The sequence below is a fragment of the Syngnathus typhle genome, linkage group LG2, assembly GCF_033458585.1.
Source record: "Syngnathus typhle isolate RoL2023-S1 ecotype Sweden linkage group LG2, RoL_Styp_1.0, whole genome shotgun sequence".
NCBI classification, from domain to species: Eukaryota; Metazoa; Chordata; class Actinopteri; order Syngnathiformes; family Syngnathidae; genus Syngnathus; species Syngnathus typhle.
The window spans coordinates 16,491,309-16,509,683 of record NC_083739.1 but is presented as its reverse complement, the minus strand read 5'-3'; the positions used below and the strand labels follow the sequence as shown (position 1 = coordinate 16,509,683).

Sequence of the window (18,375 nt, the reverse complement as noted above, 5' to 3'; positions counted from 1 at the left end):
AGCTGCCATAAGTAAGCATGCAGTAAACAGTAGAACCTCTTAAATTGAACATTTGCGAGATGCTGGGGGACCGTTGATAGTGTGAATTAGAAGCAAGTTTGCTCATAATATAAATAACAGCTGTTCAGAGTCAGACTAGTCTTCAATGAACTTCAACGTAAGATGTATGTTTTGGAACTACGGATGGAAGCCAGTACACAGGGAAAAAAAACATCCTATGCTGTACTTCTGAAAATACTGTCACTACAGTAAAACCAAAACAACTGGGAACGCCTCCTTGAAATTGGACCATACAAGTCACCCCGCCCAATGTTGAATAACTTTCCGTCAATCATTCACTCTCTTGAGGTGTCCGACTGGCTTGAGATCAGTCAGTTGTGGGCAAGCAGCAGCTGCTGCACATATTTTGCTGAGCGCCTTCACGTCGAGGTTGCCTACCTGCACTCACAGGTGAGCACGCCGCACACCTTACACATACTCCTCAGTGCTTACAGAATGTACGTACATGATTTGAAATGTCATTTTACTGCTGCATTGTTATTCACGTGTTTACTGACCTTTGATTTTGAATGGTGAATCAATAGCGCTTGAGCGCTTGTATTTTTATCAGTAATGCTTATAGGACACTTGCTTTTTACTGTACATTATGTTAATGCAAATGTGAGAGTCAAGTCGATTTTTGTATTGCGTTGTAATGTATGCCTAAAGTACAAGATGTTTTATCTTCATTCATAGTTAAAACAAAACAGTTGAGTGAATTAAACCAAAATTTTTGCAGTGACATTTGAACTTCAATTAAACTTGAAAAGTTTGGAAATTCAACAATTTTAAATCATTCCAACTTAAACAGTTTCAGCCACCATGATTCCAAGTTTAGTTTTTCTAAGGCCACTTTTACGATAGGAATATGTGACTAATGTGTGTTCCTGTATGTTGTGACAGCTTAAAGAATGACCCAATACAGTATTTAGCATGTAAACACACATACACAGACCTTCAGTTTGTCTCTGCTGGTCCAGCATCTTGTACCTCACAAACTCGACGGACCCGCTCTGCACTCACTGCATCACAGCACTCAGCATTAAACTGGGTAATAAACCACACACACAGCAAAAGATTAGAGAAGTGTTTCAGTCTCACGACCTACCAATAAACAAAAATGTCACAAAAAGAAAGTGTAACGAAATTGTGACGGTCTCATCATACTTTACTCTCAAATTCTATTCTGTGGTATGACTGGCATGGATACACAGGTTTTTGTGAACTGGTGTCAAGAAATTCTGCACGTCACTATATGTCACTGGTAAAGACAGATGACATTCATTATTTCTGGTTATTTTTTTAAAACGATTATGTAAAACTGGATAACGACACGGGATGAACTCTCACAGCCCCGGTCCAGTGATTGGTAATCACTGGATTAGAGCTAAAATATAAAGTAAGCATCTCTCGTCATCTTTTCAGGTCTATCAAACGGACGCTGGGTTCCCACCGGGAATGGAATGGATAAGAGCCATGGCCCACTCTAATGTGAGTTTGAGTTGTACTCCTTGTGTCTGTCAAAAACTAGCTACTAACTAGTCTTTCGTTTTATGCCCGATCCAGCCATTTCACATACTAAATGATTTAAAGGAGAACGTAAATAATTATTCAATGAAGCAGAGAATTGGAATATGAATCTGTTTTACTTTGGTACTGACGTCCTCCTCGAAGTAGCGATTGAATTCCAAGTTCTTTATCTTCTGAATTTAAGTTCCAAAGGGCCGCTCGAATCAAATAAATAAAGCATATTAGAACATATTAAAATCCTATTTAGGACAAACAACAGTGTTGAGGTCACTTCCTCTGACAACGGATAGAACCTGGAGACCTAGAGACTAATTAGCTCTCTTAGGACCATGGTAATAAGTTCACTAAATTGATGAATTCATTAAGAAACTGAAATAAAGTTCAACAGAATCACAGTTGTATATCTGTACTAAGATTCTGGTGGCTATGCTTTGCATTAAGTTAAGTTTGAGTTTTTTCCCTTCTATTTCTTGCATTTATTTTCTTAGCTGCGGTCGCCATCCTCTTCTCCTCATGATGAAGTCAACTTGGGTCCTTCAGCGGACCCTCAGTAAGTAGCTTCACCCCTACAAACCATGTGATCCTTCTCCTCTAAATTGTCAGCATGGCAAGTTTATTTGTGCTAGATAATTCAAAATATTTTACAATTCAAAACGCTTTACATAAATATTTAAAGCATTAGTGAAAGTGAAACGAAATATGAAAACGTAAAATCATAAGAAGACTGAAATGATTAAAACCAAGCATCAATTTCTTTGGAAATATTCAGTGATTGACTGTGATTTCTGGGGTTCTCTATTCTTATCTGGAACACAATGATTCCGCTCATGTTGTTTTCTTCTCAGTGAGTTTTACTAGTTCCTTTATTGCCAAATAGTTTTTAGAGTGGTTGGTCAAGTCACTAAATATAGCAACCAAATCACTAAGCTGTCAACATTGATTCTTTTTCCTAAAGAAACTCTGTTGACAACTTGTTTGTGGAAGCAGTACGATGATGATGTGTAAATATAGCACTGTTGATAAGGAAGTGAAAATCCACAAATTGATGCCCCTCCTTAAAAGAAGTTTGTAATTGTGTGTGGCTGCCATAAGATGGGGGCAAACCACTTCAGAGAGCATCATAAAACATCAACGTCATGTTTCTAGCATGTACGCAATCATGAGCTCATGTTACATAAACAATTGCGTTCAAGCAAGTAATTCAAAGGTTCAACATATACACAGCTCCTTGACATGAGCTTAATCAACAGCATAAGCTAGCATTCTAGCTATACAATAACACAAACTGTACAGTACAATCTTGATTTTATTTGTCATCCACTATTACTGCACCGTTTTTTTAAGGAGTGTGTGTTGCTGTGCACTGAACATTATAAAGCCTTTAATAAATAACTCTCTGTCTTGTTGCAGTGCCAAGCCTACCGACTTTGACTTCCTGGCTGTCATTGGCAAAGGGACCTTTGGAAAGGTAATCCAATTACTTATTCACCTCATGTTGAAATGAACCCATTTTACCCTCTGAAGACCATTCAATGAGCTACTTGGGCATTCAATGATATTTCTTTCTGTATGTTTTTGATCATTCAGTAACTTTTCACAATTTGACCATCACATTTATAATAATGTGAATATTTTTTCCATGGATAAGTATCTTCATTTTTATGACCTTTTGTCATTGATTATGTGACGACTTACAATGACAATGTGGTCCCAACATGAAACTTAACTACCAGAGCTGGGATTTGAAAGCAGAACTGCAGAACTTTCTTCTTTTGCATTCAATTATAGTATTTTCATTCTTATCATTGCCTTTTGTCACTGGCCACTGTGTGACAAATGTTCCAGCAACTTTAAGTTTACCAAAGCAATTGCTTTCGGAGTCATGTCTCTGTTAATAATGACTGCAAAACTTGCAATGATTCATAAACAGTCGAGTACTGTAGATGGATGCTATCAGTGGTCACGTTGTTGTAAATTACCCAAATATGACATGAGAGCGAAGGAAAGTCGAGGTTGACAACTGCATACACAAAGGTTTCGTGAATCATTAACTGTGGAGTCACTTAAGGTCGTCAGTCACCGATGGAAAAGTAATATGAAATGTTACCAGACAATTGTTTAAAGACAACAAACATATCCTTAAATGATTCCTCAAGCGGGATGTCTATTTTTATTTTATTTTCCTTTTCTGGAAACGTAAACCAAGAGCTTGGCGCCTCCCGCAAGACTACATTGACAGTAAACTACGCATCTAAATGCAGTCACAATTTTTCCTGGTCTGAGTGTTTTTTTATTTTTTATTTTTATTTTTTTAATTACAATATGCAGGACAGTGTACAGTGTACAAGGTGGTTTGCCTGTTGGCCATTTTACAGTTTGGTTGGATTTTAAAACTTGTGACATTTGCTTCCACGTACTGCTTTATCGACGATACTAAATTGTCCTAATGTGAATTTGACTGGTTATGTTCCCCACCCACCCAAAATCATCTGAGGATGTAAACTGTACTCTATTTACACTCGTCAGCAAGAGTAACGCGCTTTGTTTAGTGCCTTCCTTCTGGCCAAACGTGATTCAATTTTGCCTGTGTCATATGTTTCCACAGTTCACACAGACACGTGAAGGCTTCTGTGCCTTCTGTCCTGGCCGCAGCGCGTCCACATGGCGCTGTCAAGTGTTTACTAAACAAAAAAAAATTAACACACCAACCTTGCAATGCAGGTCGTGCTCGCCAAGCTCAAAGCCACCAACCAATTCTATGCTGTCAAAGTGCTGCAGAAGAAAGTCATCTTGAAGAAAAAAGAGGTGAGCGTCTACTATGCCAGGGGTGACCATATTGCCATACAGTACCCTTGGAAGAATAATTTAGGTATAAAAAGGGACGTTTTCCCACGTTCACACAAAAACATCTGGTGGATGTAATGGTGTACTGCATCTCAGAAAGAATTAGAGTGAAAAAAAAGATGCACGTAGCTCAACACTAATGATGCAGAGCAACTTCCAGTGTTGTCATCAACATTTAGCAACAACATCAATCTTATCTAATGTGCAATAGGTGCGGTTCAAAGGACGTTTTTTATAACTCGCACAAAAGTAAGAGTTTATCTCAGGCACGCACATGCAAATCCCTACTTGAGAAATTCAGTTTTAGAAAACAAAGATTAAATTCATTTTGGATCTGATCCCAATCCTAACACTTACTGTATTCATGCCAAATCTGATCTGATCCAGTTGTGTGTGATTTTGGTGTCACTCAGCCATGATTGAAATGTAGCAAAATAATACAATTCTGGGATCTAATTTGAAAAGGTTAAACATTTGCACGTGCTCCGGTACAATGGGATGTCAGTGAGCTTCCATATTTTGCTTTAAAATACAGTGATATTTCTGCAGTTGTAATTTGGTGTGCTCATGCAGTGGTCAATACATCTAAAAATGGGTTTATTGTCACGCTGACCAGTTTTGATCTCCATGGTCTGCAGCAAAAAAACATTATGGCGGAGCGTAACGTGCTGCTCAAAAGCCTGAAACACCCCTTCCTGGTTCGGCTCCATTACTCCTTCCAGACCTCAGAGAAGCTCTACTTTGTCCTCGACTACGTGAATGGTGGAGAGGTATGGCGCAAGCCATCATAACAAGCTTTGATTCACAGGCTGGGTCGCGCCTTCTTATGCCCTTGGTCTTTCTTTGTGCAGCTCTTCTTTCATCTGCAGCGTGAGAGATGTTTTTCCGAACCCAGAGCGAGGTTCTACGCTGCGGAGGTGGCCAGCGCTATCGGCTACCTTCACTCCCTCAATATTGTCTACAGGTCAGCCTACCTATCTATCTAGCCAACTCATCCGTCCATCCGTAATCATCTGTGTGTGTGTGCTCATCACAGGGATCTGAAGCCAGAGAATATCCTCTTAGATTCTCAGGTGAATTTTGCCACAATTTCCTCTTCTGTCTATGAACGTTACATAATGTATGTATACACCCTCCTGCATGTTTGTGCGTTGTGCAGGGCCATGTGGTGCTGACTGATTTTGGTTTGTGCAAAGAAGGTGTAGAGCCAGACGGAACCACCACAACTTTCTGTGGAACACCAGAAGTAAGTTGAAAAGATATATACTGCATGTCCCAAAAAATCCCGATAACTGAAGATACAGAGTTATCCAGATCCAGAATTAGAAATGGAAATATAGCACGAGCCTGATAAAACATTGAACACTGAATTTGCACTTTTGCCACCAAAGTACTTAGCACCAGAGGTTCTTCGGAAGGAACCTTATGACAGGACTGTTGACTGGTGGTGTCTTGGAACTGTGCTTTATGAGATGATTTACAGTCTGGTAAGTGTCTGTGAGACGTGTGTGTGGGTGGGTGTTTGTGGAGATAATAACATATGCCTGTTTTCTTTCACGGTAGCCTCCTTTCTACAGCCGTGATGTTGGAGAAATGTATGAAGGGATTCTCCATAAGCCTTTGCTGCTCCCACCAGGGAAGTCTGAGGCCGTGTGCTCCCTGCTGGATGGACTCCTGCAGAAGGACCAGCACAGACGCTTTGGGGCCATCGCCGATTTTGTACGTGTTCTTAAATTAGGAGGGGGAAAAAACAGATACCCCAAGACTTAGAAAGCGATTCCAAATTCCAAATCGAGTTGATTTGGTATTTTGAGTATGTTTCATGATGCATTTATGTGTTGTGCTGTACAGTTAGAAATCAAGAACCACACCTTTTTTGCATCAATCAACTGGGACGATATTTACCACAAGAGAATCACTCCTCCTTTCAACCCGAATGTGGTGAGTGTCAGATCATTACTGTAAGTTTAAAATGAACTTTTTACACAATACACTGCCGCCTAGTGGCCAGGTCACATATTAGAAGGAGTCTACATTACAGTACATTGTCTTATTCCTGATGAGCAACTAACTCTCCTACCTCGTCCCTTCCCACCTTTAGAGGGGCCCTGCCGACACTCAGCATATCGACCCAGAGTTCACGAGAGAAATGGTTCCTAATTCGCTGAGTCGGACGCCGGAACTCAACGCCAGCACGAGTGCCAACAACGCCTTTTTCGGCTTCTCCTACGTGGCCAGCGATGACAGCTATCTGTGAGCCAACAGCGTGGGCCCTTGTGTTATATGACGATGTAGCTGACTACTACTCAGTATAGAAGTTCACAATGGGCCCATCTTGTAGCAGAGGTGGACTTGAAAGATCTACAGTTAATCCTCTTCAGTTTTATCTATAAAGAACAATGAGGAGGAGAGGGATGTTGATACATTACGTGATCCCTCTATTATTTTTTTCTGTGATGTTAAGCAAATGAGTGCAATGTTCTATGTCACGAAGACAACGAATGAAATTTAGCTCCGGCTAATTCCGACTGGTTTTACACTGGGGTGTTTGTATATATGTCAATATCTTTAGTGTTCATCAAACTGGTACTGTCCTGTCTAAATAAAAAAATAAAAACATGTTGACGACACCCAGGACAGATAACCAGTTCAACAGCGGCTGTTTAATGGACTTGTTCTTCTGCACCAGACTCATGCAAGCAAGCCTTAAAGGACTTTTTTTTGCACTGAGAACAGAAAGAGTACTCCTTGTCCTTGTCAACACTTGTCTTGACTTGACTTGCCACTCTCTCTGGTGAAATGATCAAATATATCAAACAGATTTTGAAATATTAAAATAATGATCTTGTTTCAATGTAGTCACAGTTTAACACAAAGCTGATATTTTGTACAGGAGGCCATGGCTTCTATTGTATGGATTGCATCAGGTGGATACACAAATTTATTCTAGCTTTTGCCATCCAGCAGATTGATTTTATTATTATTTATTTTATTTCTTATTTTATTATTGTGAACTGTGTTTTCATAAAATAGTCAGGTGTTAGTTTAACCTCTCTCTTTCGTTTATTGACTTTTCTGTTCATATCCGAGTGACGAGGATAACAACACGTCACGTTTCCAGTGTTGCATTTGCTGTTTTGGCCACAGGTGGCGCTACACTTTTTTGTGAGCATAATTAGCATTTAGCAGCAGAATCACTCATGCGTTCGTGTGAACATGCTAGCTTGCTAGTTGGCACCTGGCTGGAGTTATTTACCCATTCGGACAAATAACGTGAGCATTGTTCCTATAAAATATGAACGGTCTACGTGAGCTTAATGTTCTCGTTTTGATTCACGCTTATTTGTTTGTTTTGCGTCTGCTATTATCAGCTCATTTAAGGGAGCTAACGTTAGCTAGCCGTCGTGGAGAGGTGCACGTGCATTAAACTGCATTAAAATGTCCTCTCCACCTGAGTCGAACACTTTGTGAATGATGTTATAAACATAGAGAAATTGCGGCTTTATTTGCATCCCAATTGGTGAATAGAATGCGGACTCGTATCATCTCTTTGCAAATGTGTAAACAACATAACCATGGTCTTTGGTCAGCTACAACATTTTGCGTTTTTAAAACTGCCATCTTGGCCATTGCTTTTAAAGCCAAGGCACACGAAATCTCCAGCACACAATCAAACAAAATAGTAACAAATAGAAAAGTTTCAATTTGCTCAAATGTTTTCACTCAATGCGATAACAGGGTCTCTTATGACTGAATGGAAACACCCGATGTCTCAAATTCATGCCATAATCAAACGACCACATATTTTTCTGGTTAAGTGTGTCTCCACTGTCTGATATGCAACGCTTGTAGTAACAACGTCGTCACAACAGATAGTGTTGCAGGAAATTTAGACAAGCTCATTGTATTTTGAAATTGTTGACCATTTCAACGTTAATTCAGTAAGCATTGTATTTGCATTTTCTGTGCTATGTTTTGACAAACTGGAAGAAAAAATAAATGGTCTCATTATCTGTAAAGAAAAAGATATATAGTATCTGAGAATTTGGGCTTGAGGCAAAAACTAATCTAACTACAGAAAGGTAAAAATTTGCAAAAATTGAATAATAACATATTTCGGTGAGAAAAATATTTTAATTCGAGGCCATATTGCTTCTTTGTTCCACATTGAGGGTGGAATGAAGACAAGCTGAAAGCCTCCTTTTCGCGTTCCTTCTATGCCAGTGGTTCTTAACCTTGTTGGAGGTACCGAACCCCACCAGTTTCATATGTGCATTCGCCGAACCCTTCATTAGTGAAAAATAAAATCATTTTTTTCAAATTCAAGACATCAATGCTGGTGCACAAAGTAAGCCGTGCATGAACATCACCTTGTTCAAAGTACCAAACCAACACAATGCATGAATTCAAAACAAATGACATACCTGCAAGTCAAATTGACATCTGCTGTTGCTTTGCAAGACCAATTCAGATATGCGTCATCACGAATTTACACGATAAATCGGGTGTGTTCAGACCTCTGCAGTGGAGGCTCCGGCGAACCCCTGAGACGACTCACTTGACCCCTAGGGTTCGATCGAACCCAGGTTAAGAACCACTCTTCTATGCATTTGACGTCTTTGATTTTCTACATTGTGCAAGCTGTGTACTTCCTCCCCAGTGTTTCAGCTCATTGTCAATGTGTATTTACAGTATGGCAGAAAAGGCTGATGTTGCTCTGTGTTTTGACACAGACTCGAGCTCTGTGGACAAGCTTGGCCCCAAAGTAAGATGGACTCTGGAAGAGGTTAGTTGTTACTCGAGTAGGCGCGGGCATCACCAATCTGTGCATATACATAGGTAGATATACATATGCAGTACTGCTTGAATGAAGTGAATCAGTGTACAATATTATGAGCTATTTTCCTCTCTATTAGAAAACTGTTACATGAAAAACCACATCTCTCACCTAATTATCTCTAATGTGTAGGATGAAAACCTGAAAATCCTTGTCCAGAATTTTGGAGAACGGAACTGGAATACTGTCGCTACTCTGTTACCGGTAAGAATTTATTACAAGAAGATTTCAGCTATGGAACAATTAATAGTGGCCCGATTTTATCCTGGGCCCACATGGCATTGCGTCGCTCCACTACATACTTGACATCAACACAATCTAGGTTTTTATATCAAATTTGACTTTATACTCATTACTCATGTGGTGTTTTCTTATAGTGTGCCTCATATATAATTTGGTATTTTATGCCGTTCCCCTAAAAGTAAAGACTATACAAAAGTAATATTTTTGTAAAGGGTTGTATATTACAGTATGAATATACAAAATGTGAACTAATAATTGAAAATTGTCGTATTATATTGTGATTACTTATAGATGGAGTCAGTTCCGGACCACAGAAGCTTAGAAATGTAAGGAATGATCTATTTTGTCCCGTTACTTGACAGGGCAAGACAGAATTGCAGTGTTTGCAACGCTGGAAAAGTCTGATTGGAAATGTGGTAGCAGAATGCTGGTCCAAAGAGGAAGATGAAAAGGTGACAAATCTCAACTCTCGTACAATAAAACATTTTAGGAATTATGGTAGACAGCCAGTGGTTTTTTTCAGATTTTACATCATCTTTTCATAATCAAGCAATTGTGCTTTTTTCTCCTTGAGCAGATCAAAGAGTTGGTGGGCAGGTTTGGCACCAATCGCTGGAGTATGATTTGCAAGCAGCTGAACGGGCGGATGGAGAATCAGTGTCGTGAGCGTTGGCTGTCTCACTTGGAGCCCACGTTAAAGAAGTCCAACTGGACCCACGAGGAGGATCTCATCATTTACAAAGCCCAGTCCGTCTTTGGCAACCGCTGGGCTGAGATTGCCAAGCTGCTTCCTGGAAGGTAGGATGCTATATTGAGCGTCGGGCCACTTTAAGTCGTTCGGACATTGGCACTGGAACATCCAGTGATGTGTGTGATGTTTGTGTGTGTTTGCAGGACAGAGTACGCGGTGAGGAGCCACTGGAACTCCACGCTCAAATCGGAAGCTGAATTGGGCCAGCTCAAAAATAACTCGGAGACCATCTCCGTCGATATTCAGCAGTTTGTGGAAGGAAGGGTATGACAAGAGAATGGCTTTTTGAAATGCTCGTGTCCGCATATTGTTGTTGGTCAGGATTATTTCTCAAACAAACATGGCCTATTCTTGCGTTCTGAGATTGTGATGCAATTGCATTGATTATATTTTGCAGGTGAAGTTCAAGTGTGACACGTTACTGGACACCATGCCAGTAACTCCCGAAGTGGTAAGCTCCATGTTGCTTCTACAGTATCAGATCCTGAAAAGGTGCTTAAATACATGACTTGCGAGACTCCTTCTTTTACCTCCTTTACTCTCTGCATTGCTGCAGGTCAAAGACAAGAAAGAAATGCGCAAAATCCCCCAGAAGAAATCCACTGCACCCGGTAATGTTGTCGCATCAAAAAGAACCAGGTCTCCAAAGATTGCCCCATTGCCCACCCAACCCAGCTCCAGTGGTGTGACAGCCACAGCACCCGCAGCAGCAGAGGCGGCGGCGGATCAGAAAAAGTTAGTTGACGCTGCATTGAGGATGATTGCTGAGGACATGCTGCCGCTCAGGTAGATCTTGAATGATGCTCACTTGAGATGTGTTATTATGTCTCTGATTACTTAGGGGGACTGACAGAGAGTCTCTTGACATTATGTTCCAAGCAGTGTGCTTAAAATTGTACAACATCATTTCATTATCCCTCCCAGTTTTGTGGAGGGATCAGGTTTCCGCTCCTTCATGGGCACCATCGGCCCCGAATACCACAAGCTGTCCCAGCGCGCCGTCAGCTTGCAGCTTTACGACGACGTGGAGAGAACTGTCAGACCACAGCTCATCCGTGACTTAAAGGCCTGCCTGTGCAAATCTAAAGATGGAAAGGGTGTTATTCATGTGACCTGTGACCTCTGGGCGGGCGCGCAGGCCGATTCGATGGATGAGTCGGTGGTCATCGTGCAGCTCCACTTCATCAGTGAGGCGTGGCAGATCCGCCGGCCGACTGTGGCCTTCCGGCACGTGAGCCGCACAGACCTGAGCGGCGCAGTCTCCAAAGAGCTGGAGGGCGTGCTGCTGGGCTACGGAGTCTTTCCGCAGAGCATCGGCTACGTCCTCGTCAACCACGCCAAAGAAGTGCTGGCTGCAAATAGTGTCTTCTGCGACTACAAGATCATGTGCCCGTCGAACCGTGGGGAGCCAGACGGAGATGAGGTCGTGGCCTTTCTGTCAGACCGGATGCCTGAATCGGAGTCCCCATTTTCAGAGGTCAAGATTGGGACCAAAATCACTTGTGTGGCAAAAACGCTACAGCTGGTGATCAGTGAGGCATTGAAGAACTCCAGGGTGGTGGAAAACCTCCTCTCACATGTCCACAATGTCGTGGCGTTCTTCAGGGGCAGCACGTACTGGAGTGAGGTATGAAAATGGATGTGCACGCTATGAACCATTTTCATATTATGTCTTCTAATTCCAGTTGCCTTGATCGTCTGGATAGTTAAAGTTAATTGCTTGGATTACAAATGGTTGGCTGGTCCACAACCAAATCATGTTGTCGCCTCTCTGTGTCCTGGTGAAGGTTTTGTTAAAGGAGTGCAGTGTGTCTTTGTGTCCGCCCTCCAACCACTGTCGCTGGAACTCCATGATGGTGTCCCTCCGCCGAATGGTGCAGGAGTCGGCTTGGAACGGGATCCTCACCGTCCTGGCGCAAGCTCGTAGCGAGGCCAGTGACACGGCCAGCGCCCCGCCTCTGATCATGGTCAAGAGGGAGCAAGTGCTTGATATCCTGGCTCTCCTGGAGCCCTTCCAGGAAGCCCTGCAGGTATGGAATGATCGGAAGTTATATGCTAGAAGGCAATGTGAGAGTGTCATTTTTTGTCTGCTCTCGTCTTTAGGTCCTGTTAGGAAATGCAGTGGCCATCTCGTATGTCCTGACCTCTCTGGTTAGCCTCGATAAGACATTGGAAGGCTGTAGCACCAACTACACCCACTTCAAAAAGGCCCTGCGCACGGGCCTCCATACTCACTTCCAGTCCCTCATTCACCAGGAAGACGTGATAATGGCTGCTGTGTTCGACCCGAGGAACAAACTGAAGGTACGCTATGTACTATAACCACCAGATAGTTGACTGGTACCCGGTCCATGGGCCATTTGCTACGATGCTGCAGAGATACTGAACAAAAAATATGTTTTGCTGATTTAATGAAAAAAAGTGTTTGGAGAGCTTCTTTGATGGACAGATCACATAAACTATCTGCAAACAACGTCGTCTGTCTGTCGCTTTTTAAAACTCAAATGTGGCCCTTGAGTATAAAAACAGTTTTGTACGCAGTTTTTTAAATTTTGTGACAGTAGTTGCTATTTCCCTTCATAATTCCTTTACCACTACATCACTGGACGTATGTGACGTCTCACTTGAGTCAAGCCCAATGCTAAATTGAAGTCCTGGATGCTCGAGCATGTGTTGCTGACAGACTCGTCTGCCGTAGAACAAATTTGTTATTGTTTATGCAAATGAATAAAATAACTTCACACTCCGAGCTGGAATTGTCGACAGTGGAACCCTAGAGGAATGTGAATGCGTTTTGTGATTGGTGGAACCAATGCTCTATTATGATTTTCACACTAAATTGAAATTCTCACTTGTCTTGATCAGACATTCACTGATGACCACCTTGAAGACCAGACAGGTTTCCTAACACCTCCAACAAAATATGAGGCTCGTGTCATTGCGGAGGCGGCACTGGGGAGCCAGGCAGACGCAACTGATCTGACTTCGACGGCGGAGGAACACCAGAAAAATGAGGAAGGAGACCAGCCGCCGGACAGCAGTGAGGAAACGGCGGCCGTCAGCCTGAAAGAGGCCACTGGGGGGAGCTCGGACGACAACCGTGACTCCATTAATGTCGTCGGCATCAAGCGCAAAGCAGATAACAGCCTCCCCCAGCTTCCATCAAAGACCGTGACCTCAGAACTTGCCGTGTACCTGTCTGAGCCGCTGTGGGAAAACGGCTCCAGTTTGCTCTACTGGAAATCGGCCACTCGCTTCCCACAACTGCAAGGCATTGCTAAGCGACTTCTGGCGGTACCCGCTACCTCAGGGGGCTTCGACAGGCTTTGCCCGATGGCAGCTTGTATCGTACGGGCCAAACGGAACCGCATGCCACCTCACACCACAGAGAGACTCCTTCTTTACAAAAACTCTTTGAAGACAAAGACTGGCAAAAAGTCTGGTGGGGTCACTAAACACAGAGCGACCAAGTGATTGGGTGATTCTTTGTAATGTGTATGCTGATAGCAGCTGCTATGCAAATCACTTTTTTTTAAACATTGGTTATAGAAAATTGCAATTGTCAATTCAGATAGCCACTTGAGTTTTTTCTTTGCGGTAAAGAAAAGAATGGTTAGCACATCTGCCTCACAACTCAGAGTTTTACAGTTTGGCTCTTGACTCCGGTCTTACTGTTTGAAATTCTGCTTGTTATTGCTTGGCGTTGCTCTTTGCTGCATTCTAAAATACAAGCATGCTTGAAGACTCTGAATTGTTCATAGAACTGAACGTGACTTTAAATTGCTGTTTGTCTAGTATATGTGCTCTGCAATTGGGCGTCCACCAGATCGGTGGCACGCGTCCTCTGGCACAAGGTCAGTTTGATTGGCTCCAGCTCACAAGCGACCCTTATGAGTACAAGTGCTATTGAACATTTTGTAAATACAAGATTGATCCAGTGTTTACTGCCCATAATAAAAGCTTATGTCAATATAAATCATTCATAATAATTAAGGTAAACTATGAATGACATTGTTGTCACCTAATTTTAAGACGCTTCTGCCCCTAAAACCACAGACATCGTGACAACTGTTATTTGACGACTACACAAGATTGGGTGACGCTGGTAACTGCAAAGGCAGTATTGCATTTTGGTGCTGAACTGGAGGAAACTTGAAATTTGCTACAACCACCCAAAAGAGAAGCCTCATTTTATATTTGCTGATGCAAATGTGTCTGATGATTTTGTGGATTTAATCCAGGTAAATGTGTTTCTTTTCTCATCAAGTATGCCTGATACCTTAAAAATGTAAGCCAACGTTTGCAAAGTGGTGTTATAATCACCAGAATTTAGATTATATAATAAACCCTTCCAAAACTTAGTCAGCAATAAAACAAAAGGGAATAAATAAAAAATATATATTAATATAATTTTCACTATTAGGAACACTGCACTGGACTACAAGGAGTTACAAAAATTAGAAATAGGAATTTTAAACTTTCTGCCTCAACGGCTTTTTGAAACTGAGAGCTACTTGAGCACCTAACCAATCTCATACATGTTATTGCACTTTGTCAGAGCATGTTATTTTGACACTTGTCTGCGCGTAATGATGACGTCAGAGGTTGGGTTCACTTCCGAGGTGATGGTAACCAGTTCCTACACGCGTGTTCTCTCTCGTCGTCTATATTTCGCCCATCTTCACATTAGTTTTGTTCACAGAGAGCCTGAATAAGAACAGTAAGGTTACGCAAGGACGTTGCCTTTTAGTTTTCACCGCTAGCTCATCGAGCTCGTGAACGGTTCTCTTCGCCATGGCGCTGTACACGAAAGCCGCTGAGATCCTGGACAAGGTGGACAAGCAACAGGGTGCTCTCAAAACGCTGGTGTATGAAAGTAAATTCGCCAACATCAAGCAGCTCTTCGCTCTCGTCTGCCAGACCCAGAAATTCTCGTCCGTCTTGGAGGACATCATCGCGTCCACCAAGCTGCTGAAATATACCAAGTTGAAGATGCCCCTGGCCAAGGTGGGGAATGGAAATGTTCTATATTTGCTGTCGTTTCAGTGTGTTCCGGGCAGGGTTAGAATATGGGAATTTTAATTAGTTTTTAGAGCGGGCTTGTTAGTTTTAATCAGGTCTTTTTTTTCCCGCGAAAATACGGAAGATTTTGTATCTCAAAATGATTTATATTTTCCACCACAGGTTCTAGTCTTTGACCTGCTCATGGGCCAAGGCCTCAAGTGCGGCGGCTCCTGGAAGACATTGGTGATGAAGCATCGCTCCAGGCTGCAGACCGAGTTGGCCCTCATGAAAGTCAAGCGAAAAGTCAGCAGGAATGAAGACCTCCTCGCCAGTAACATCAGGGAACCCGTTGGTGACCAGCTACCCAGGTACGCGCGTGTCAATATCCTGAAGACCACGATGGAGGACACTGTGGACTACCTCAAGCGGGAGGGCTTCACCTACAAGGGGGAGGCCTCCAAGTTGGATGACTTGACCCTCACGGCAAGGGAGTTTGTGAAGGACCTTCACCTGCCAGAGGTGCTGGTCTTCCCGCCTAAAACGGACTTCCACGACCACTTCCTGTACAAGGCCGGCCACATTATTCTTCAGGATAAAGCCAGCTGCCTCCCCGCCTTTCTACTCAATCCACCGCCTGGGAGCCATGTCATTGACGCCTGCGCTGCCCCGGGGAATAAAAGCAGCCACCTGGCCGCCATCATGAAGAACAGAGGCCGGCTGTTTGCCTTTGATTTGGATGCCAAGCGTCTGGCCACCATGTCCACCCTCATGCTGCGAGCCGGCGTCACTTGTCATAAGCTGGCCAATCAGGACTTCCTCAAGGTGGACCCGGAAAGCAAGTTGTACGGGGGCGTGGAATACATCCTGCTCGATCCCTCTTGCAGCGGTTCAGGTAGAACGTTTCGCCGCTCTTATGTTGAAATAATGAGGAGCTTGTCTCAATTTACATTTCATTTTACTTTTACTTCCACTTTCTAGAAGGTTTAATTTTCTAAATTCAGTTTTACAGGTTAGGTGGAAAAGATTATTATCGGCCTTGGTGTCCCTTTTTTGTAGATCACAAAAAACGAACTGGTTTCTATCCACTGTAAATTTTATATTCAGTCAGTGTGCACATGTTTGTTTCAGGCATGGTGTGTCTCCAGGACCGCACGTCTGCCGATCCTCAAAAGGACGCATCTCGTCTGGCTTCGCTGGCCTCCTTCCAGCTGCGCTGCCTGAACCATGGACTCCGGTTTCCCCGGCTGAAGCGCCTAATCTACTCCACTTGCTCTGTCCACAGCCAGGAGAACGAGGAGGTCGTAACGGCCTGTCTTCAGCAGAACCCCGGCTTCAGGTGCCCCCTTTCAGCCCAGTTCACCAGTCAGTGACGCTTCTAAAATTAGGGCTGTTGCGAATCAGTTTCGAATTGATTTTCTTGGTGACTCTTGGATTGAGTTATTGGTTAAACAAAGAAACAGACAGTTTTGAGAACAGACACATTTCGAACTCTGCTAAGAAATGATTCGCTTTATTGTATTTAAACACAAATGAACTACTATTTGTAACTGTCACTCATCTTAACATGATTTCTAGTCTACAAACACCATGCAGTACAGTTCAGATCACAATGCTAGGAATAACTTCATTCCAGCTAGCAATGGCCGGTTTAAAACACCTTACCAGCTTGTGTTTTGCGTACCCGCAGGCTGGTGCCACTGCTGCCTGGGTGGCCCGAACGAGGCCTGCCACCCCTATCTCAGTGTCTCCGGGCAAGCGTCAACGGGATGCGCACGCATGGATTCTTTGTGGCTCTGCTGGAGCGTTGCAATGAAGCTGAGAATCTGATGCCACAGCTAACGCTACAGACAAGGTAGACGATCCTGCATTTGAGAAGACAGATGTATCCATTTGATTTTTCACTCTGAATTATTATTTATCTGGACTAATTTATCGAGGCAAACAAAAGACCCTGCTAACAACATCCCAAAATAAGATTTCAATTGAAAATATTACATTGGTCCATAGCGTTTCCTATTGTATGTTAACAATAGTCTAACTTTGAACTTGAGTTAGGTTAATGGCAGTGATGAAAGTACTTTTAATGCACATTATGGGAAAAAAATAAACCGCTTCCAGTCTTGATCAATGTATTTGCGCGATATAGGCATCCCGAGATGGCGGTGACCTGCCTCCCTGCCTGTGAGAAGACCCCTGAAGACGCTCCCAGTCCCAACCAGCCTGAACCTTCAGAGTGCGAGGACAAAGCAACGGCCTCTGAAGATGGCAAGCTAGGTGAGAAGAAGACCAAAAAGAGGAGGAAGCGGAAGAAGAAAGGCAAAAGTGTGATAACTGAATCGAAAGACTGAATTGGCAGCATGTTGTGAACAACGGGATTGCATGACTAATGCTTTTCCATTTTTATTAAAAAGTCTACATGATACAAAAAATGTAAGTGCCTTTTCTAAAGTTCCTGCGGCTCCTTTTGCTTCCAAGTAAACTATTATTTTTAGTTGTATTAAATGTACCACATGGCATTTCCATCCATGTTCTCGAGTACTTTACCTTATTAGGTGCTGGGCGTTACCATTTCCACACTGCCTGGACACTACTAAGAGATTGAAAATAAAGATGAATTATAACCTTAGTCCTTGAATAGCTTAGTAGAGCACCAAGCCAATTCGTATTCAAAAGACCCCTCTATTTTGAACACAACTGGAATAGCAGTGCAAATCGTAATATCAACGGAAGGGGGCGCTACAATCAAATCTAGATAGCTGGAGCTTTATTATTGCACTTTAGTGGTGTGTGTGGTGGCTTTGTTCTTTCTGCTGTGGTCTCTGTCCTCTTTCTTAACATCACACATCCTCCCTCATCTTCTCATTTGATTTCACAGGCTGTCTTCATTATTCGCAACACACTACTTTTGACCTATTTTTCAGTCTGAACATGAAATATCTTCCATATTCCTTTGATGGGCAGATAGTTGCAAGGCTCCTCAGACAACACACATTTTGCAGGGGGTAGTAGTGACTGGGAGGTTAAAATAATGTAAAGTGACTGAAGCTGCTGTGTGTGTGTGTGTTTCTGTTTCTGTCATGGGTACATCCTTACAGCAGATTGCAGATTGACAGCTGCATGTACGGCT

The 18,375-nt window shown here is 42.7% G+C and overlaps 3 protein-coding genes across 6 annotated transcripts; all 3 read left to right on the top strand.

Annotated features, from left to right (window-relative positions):
• Nucleotides 1–57: 57 nt before the first annotated feature.
• Nucleotides 58–7,066, top strand: sgk2a (serum/glucocorticoid regulated kinase 2a). 2 transcript variants are annotated; one of them, XM_061269536.1, is made up of 14 exons: nt 319–450; nt 943–1,090; nt 1,465–1,530; nt 2,058–2,119; nt 2,980–3,037; nt 4,291–4,374; nt 5,052–5,183; nt 5,265–5,377; nt 5,450–5,486; nt 5,573–5,659; nt 5,805–5,900; nt 5,977–6,132; nt 6,265–6,354; nt 6,515–7,066. In XM_061269536.1, exons 3-14 carry the CDS (start codon nt 1,498–1,500, stop codon nt 6,668–6,670), a joined length of 1,104 nt encoding a protein of 367 aa, XP_061125520.1. In that variant the 5' UTR covers nt 319–450; nt 943–1,090; nt 1,465–1,497; the 3' UTR covers nt 6,671–7,066. The 2 variants fall into 2 exon arrangements, with proteins under 2 accessions (XP_061125513.1, XP_061125520.1); XM_061269529.1 differs by lacking the exon at nt 943–1,090 and having other exon boundaries at nt 58–450.
• Nucleotides 7,067–7,209: 143 nt separating this feature from the next.
• Nucleotides 7,210–14,220, top strand: mybl2a (v-myb avian myeloblastosis viral oncogene homolog-like 2a). Of its 3 annotated transcripts, none has more exons than XM_061269528.1 (12): nt 7,210–7,686; nt 9,147–9,199; nt 9,383–9,454; nt 9,856–9,945; nt 10,071–10,291; nt 10,388–10,508; nt 10,642–10,695; nt 10,801–11,030; nt 11,169–11,871; nt 12,032–12,274; nt 12,348–12,548; nt 13,110–14,220. In XM_061269528.1, exons 5-12 carry the CDS (start codon nt 10,113–10,115, stop codon nt 13,716–13,718), a joined length of 2,340 nt encoding a protein of 779 aa, XP_061125512.1. In that variant the 5' UTR covers nt 7,210–7,686; nt 9,147–9,199; nt 9,383–9,454; nt 9,856–9,945; nt 10,071–10,112; the 3' UTR covers nt 13,719–14,220. The 3 variants fall into 3 exon arrangements, with proteins under 3 accessions (XP_061125512.1, XP_061125499.1, XP_061125508.1); XM_061269515.1 differs by having other exon boundaries at nt 9,106–9,199; XM_061269524.1 differs by lacking the exon at nt 7,210–7,686 and adding an exon at nt 7,727–8,999 and having other exon boundaries at nt 9,106–9,199.
• Nucleotides 14,221–14,853: 633 nt separating this feature from the next.
• nsun5 (NOP2/Sun RNA methyltransferase 5) lies at nt 14,854–17,874 on the top strand. The gene is made up of 5 exons (XM_061272729.1): nt 14,854–15,251; nt 15,429–16,140; nt 16,377–16,584; nt 16,936–17,100; nt 17,395–17,874. The coding sequence occupies exons 1-5, from the start codon at nt 15,039–15,041 to the stop codon at nt 17,594–17,596; spliced, it is 1,500 nt and encodes a 499-aa protein (XP_061128713.1). The 5' UTR covers nt 14,854–15,038; the 3' UTR covers nt 17,597–17,874.
• Nucleotides 17,875–18,375: the final 501 nt, after the last annotated feature.

Excerpts from the sequence above, each read along its gene's own strand:
- sgk2a (XM_061269529.1), top strand. The coding sequence starts at position 310 with ATGTTGAATAACTTTCCGTCAATCATTCACTCTCTTGAGGTGTCCGAC. Across the intron at positions 4,375-5,051 it reads TCATCTTGAAGAAAAAAGAG|CAAAAAAACATTATGGCGGA; the intron begins GTGAGCGTCTAC and ends CATGGTCTGCAG. Across the intron at positions 5,901-5,976 it reads ATGAGATGATTTACAGTCTG|CCTCCTTTCTACAGCCGTGA; the intron begins GTAAGTGTCTGT and ends CTTTCACGGTAG.
- mybl2a (XM_061269515.1), top strand. The coding sequence starts at position 9,107 with ATGGCAGAAAAGGCTGATGTTGCTCTGTGTTTTGACACAGACTCGAGC. Across the intron at positions 10,509-10,641 it reads AGCAGTTTGTGGAAGGAAGG|GTGAAGTTCAAGTGTGACAC; the intron begins GTATGACAAGAG and ends TATATTTTGCAG. Across the intron at positions 11,031-11,168 it reads GAGGACATGCTGCCGCTCAG|TTTTGTGGAGGGATCAGGTT; the intron begins GTAGATCTTGAA and ends TATCCCTCCCAG.
- nsun5 (XM_061272729.1), top strand. The coding sequence starts at position 15,039 with ATGGCGCTGTACACGAAAGCCGCTGAGATCCTGGACAAGGTGGACAAG. Across the intron at positions 16,141-16,376 it reads TCCCTCTTGCAGCGGTTCAG|GCATGGTGTGTCTCCAGGAC; the intron begins GTAGAACGTTTC and ends TGTTTGTTTCAG. Across the intron at positions 17,101-17,394 it reads CAGCTAACGCTACAGACAAG|GCATCCCGAGATGGCGGTGA; the intron begins GTAGACGATCCT and ends TGCGCGATATAG.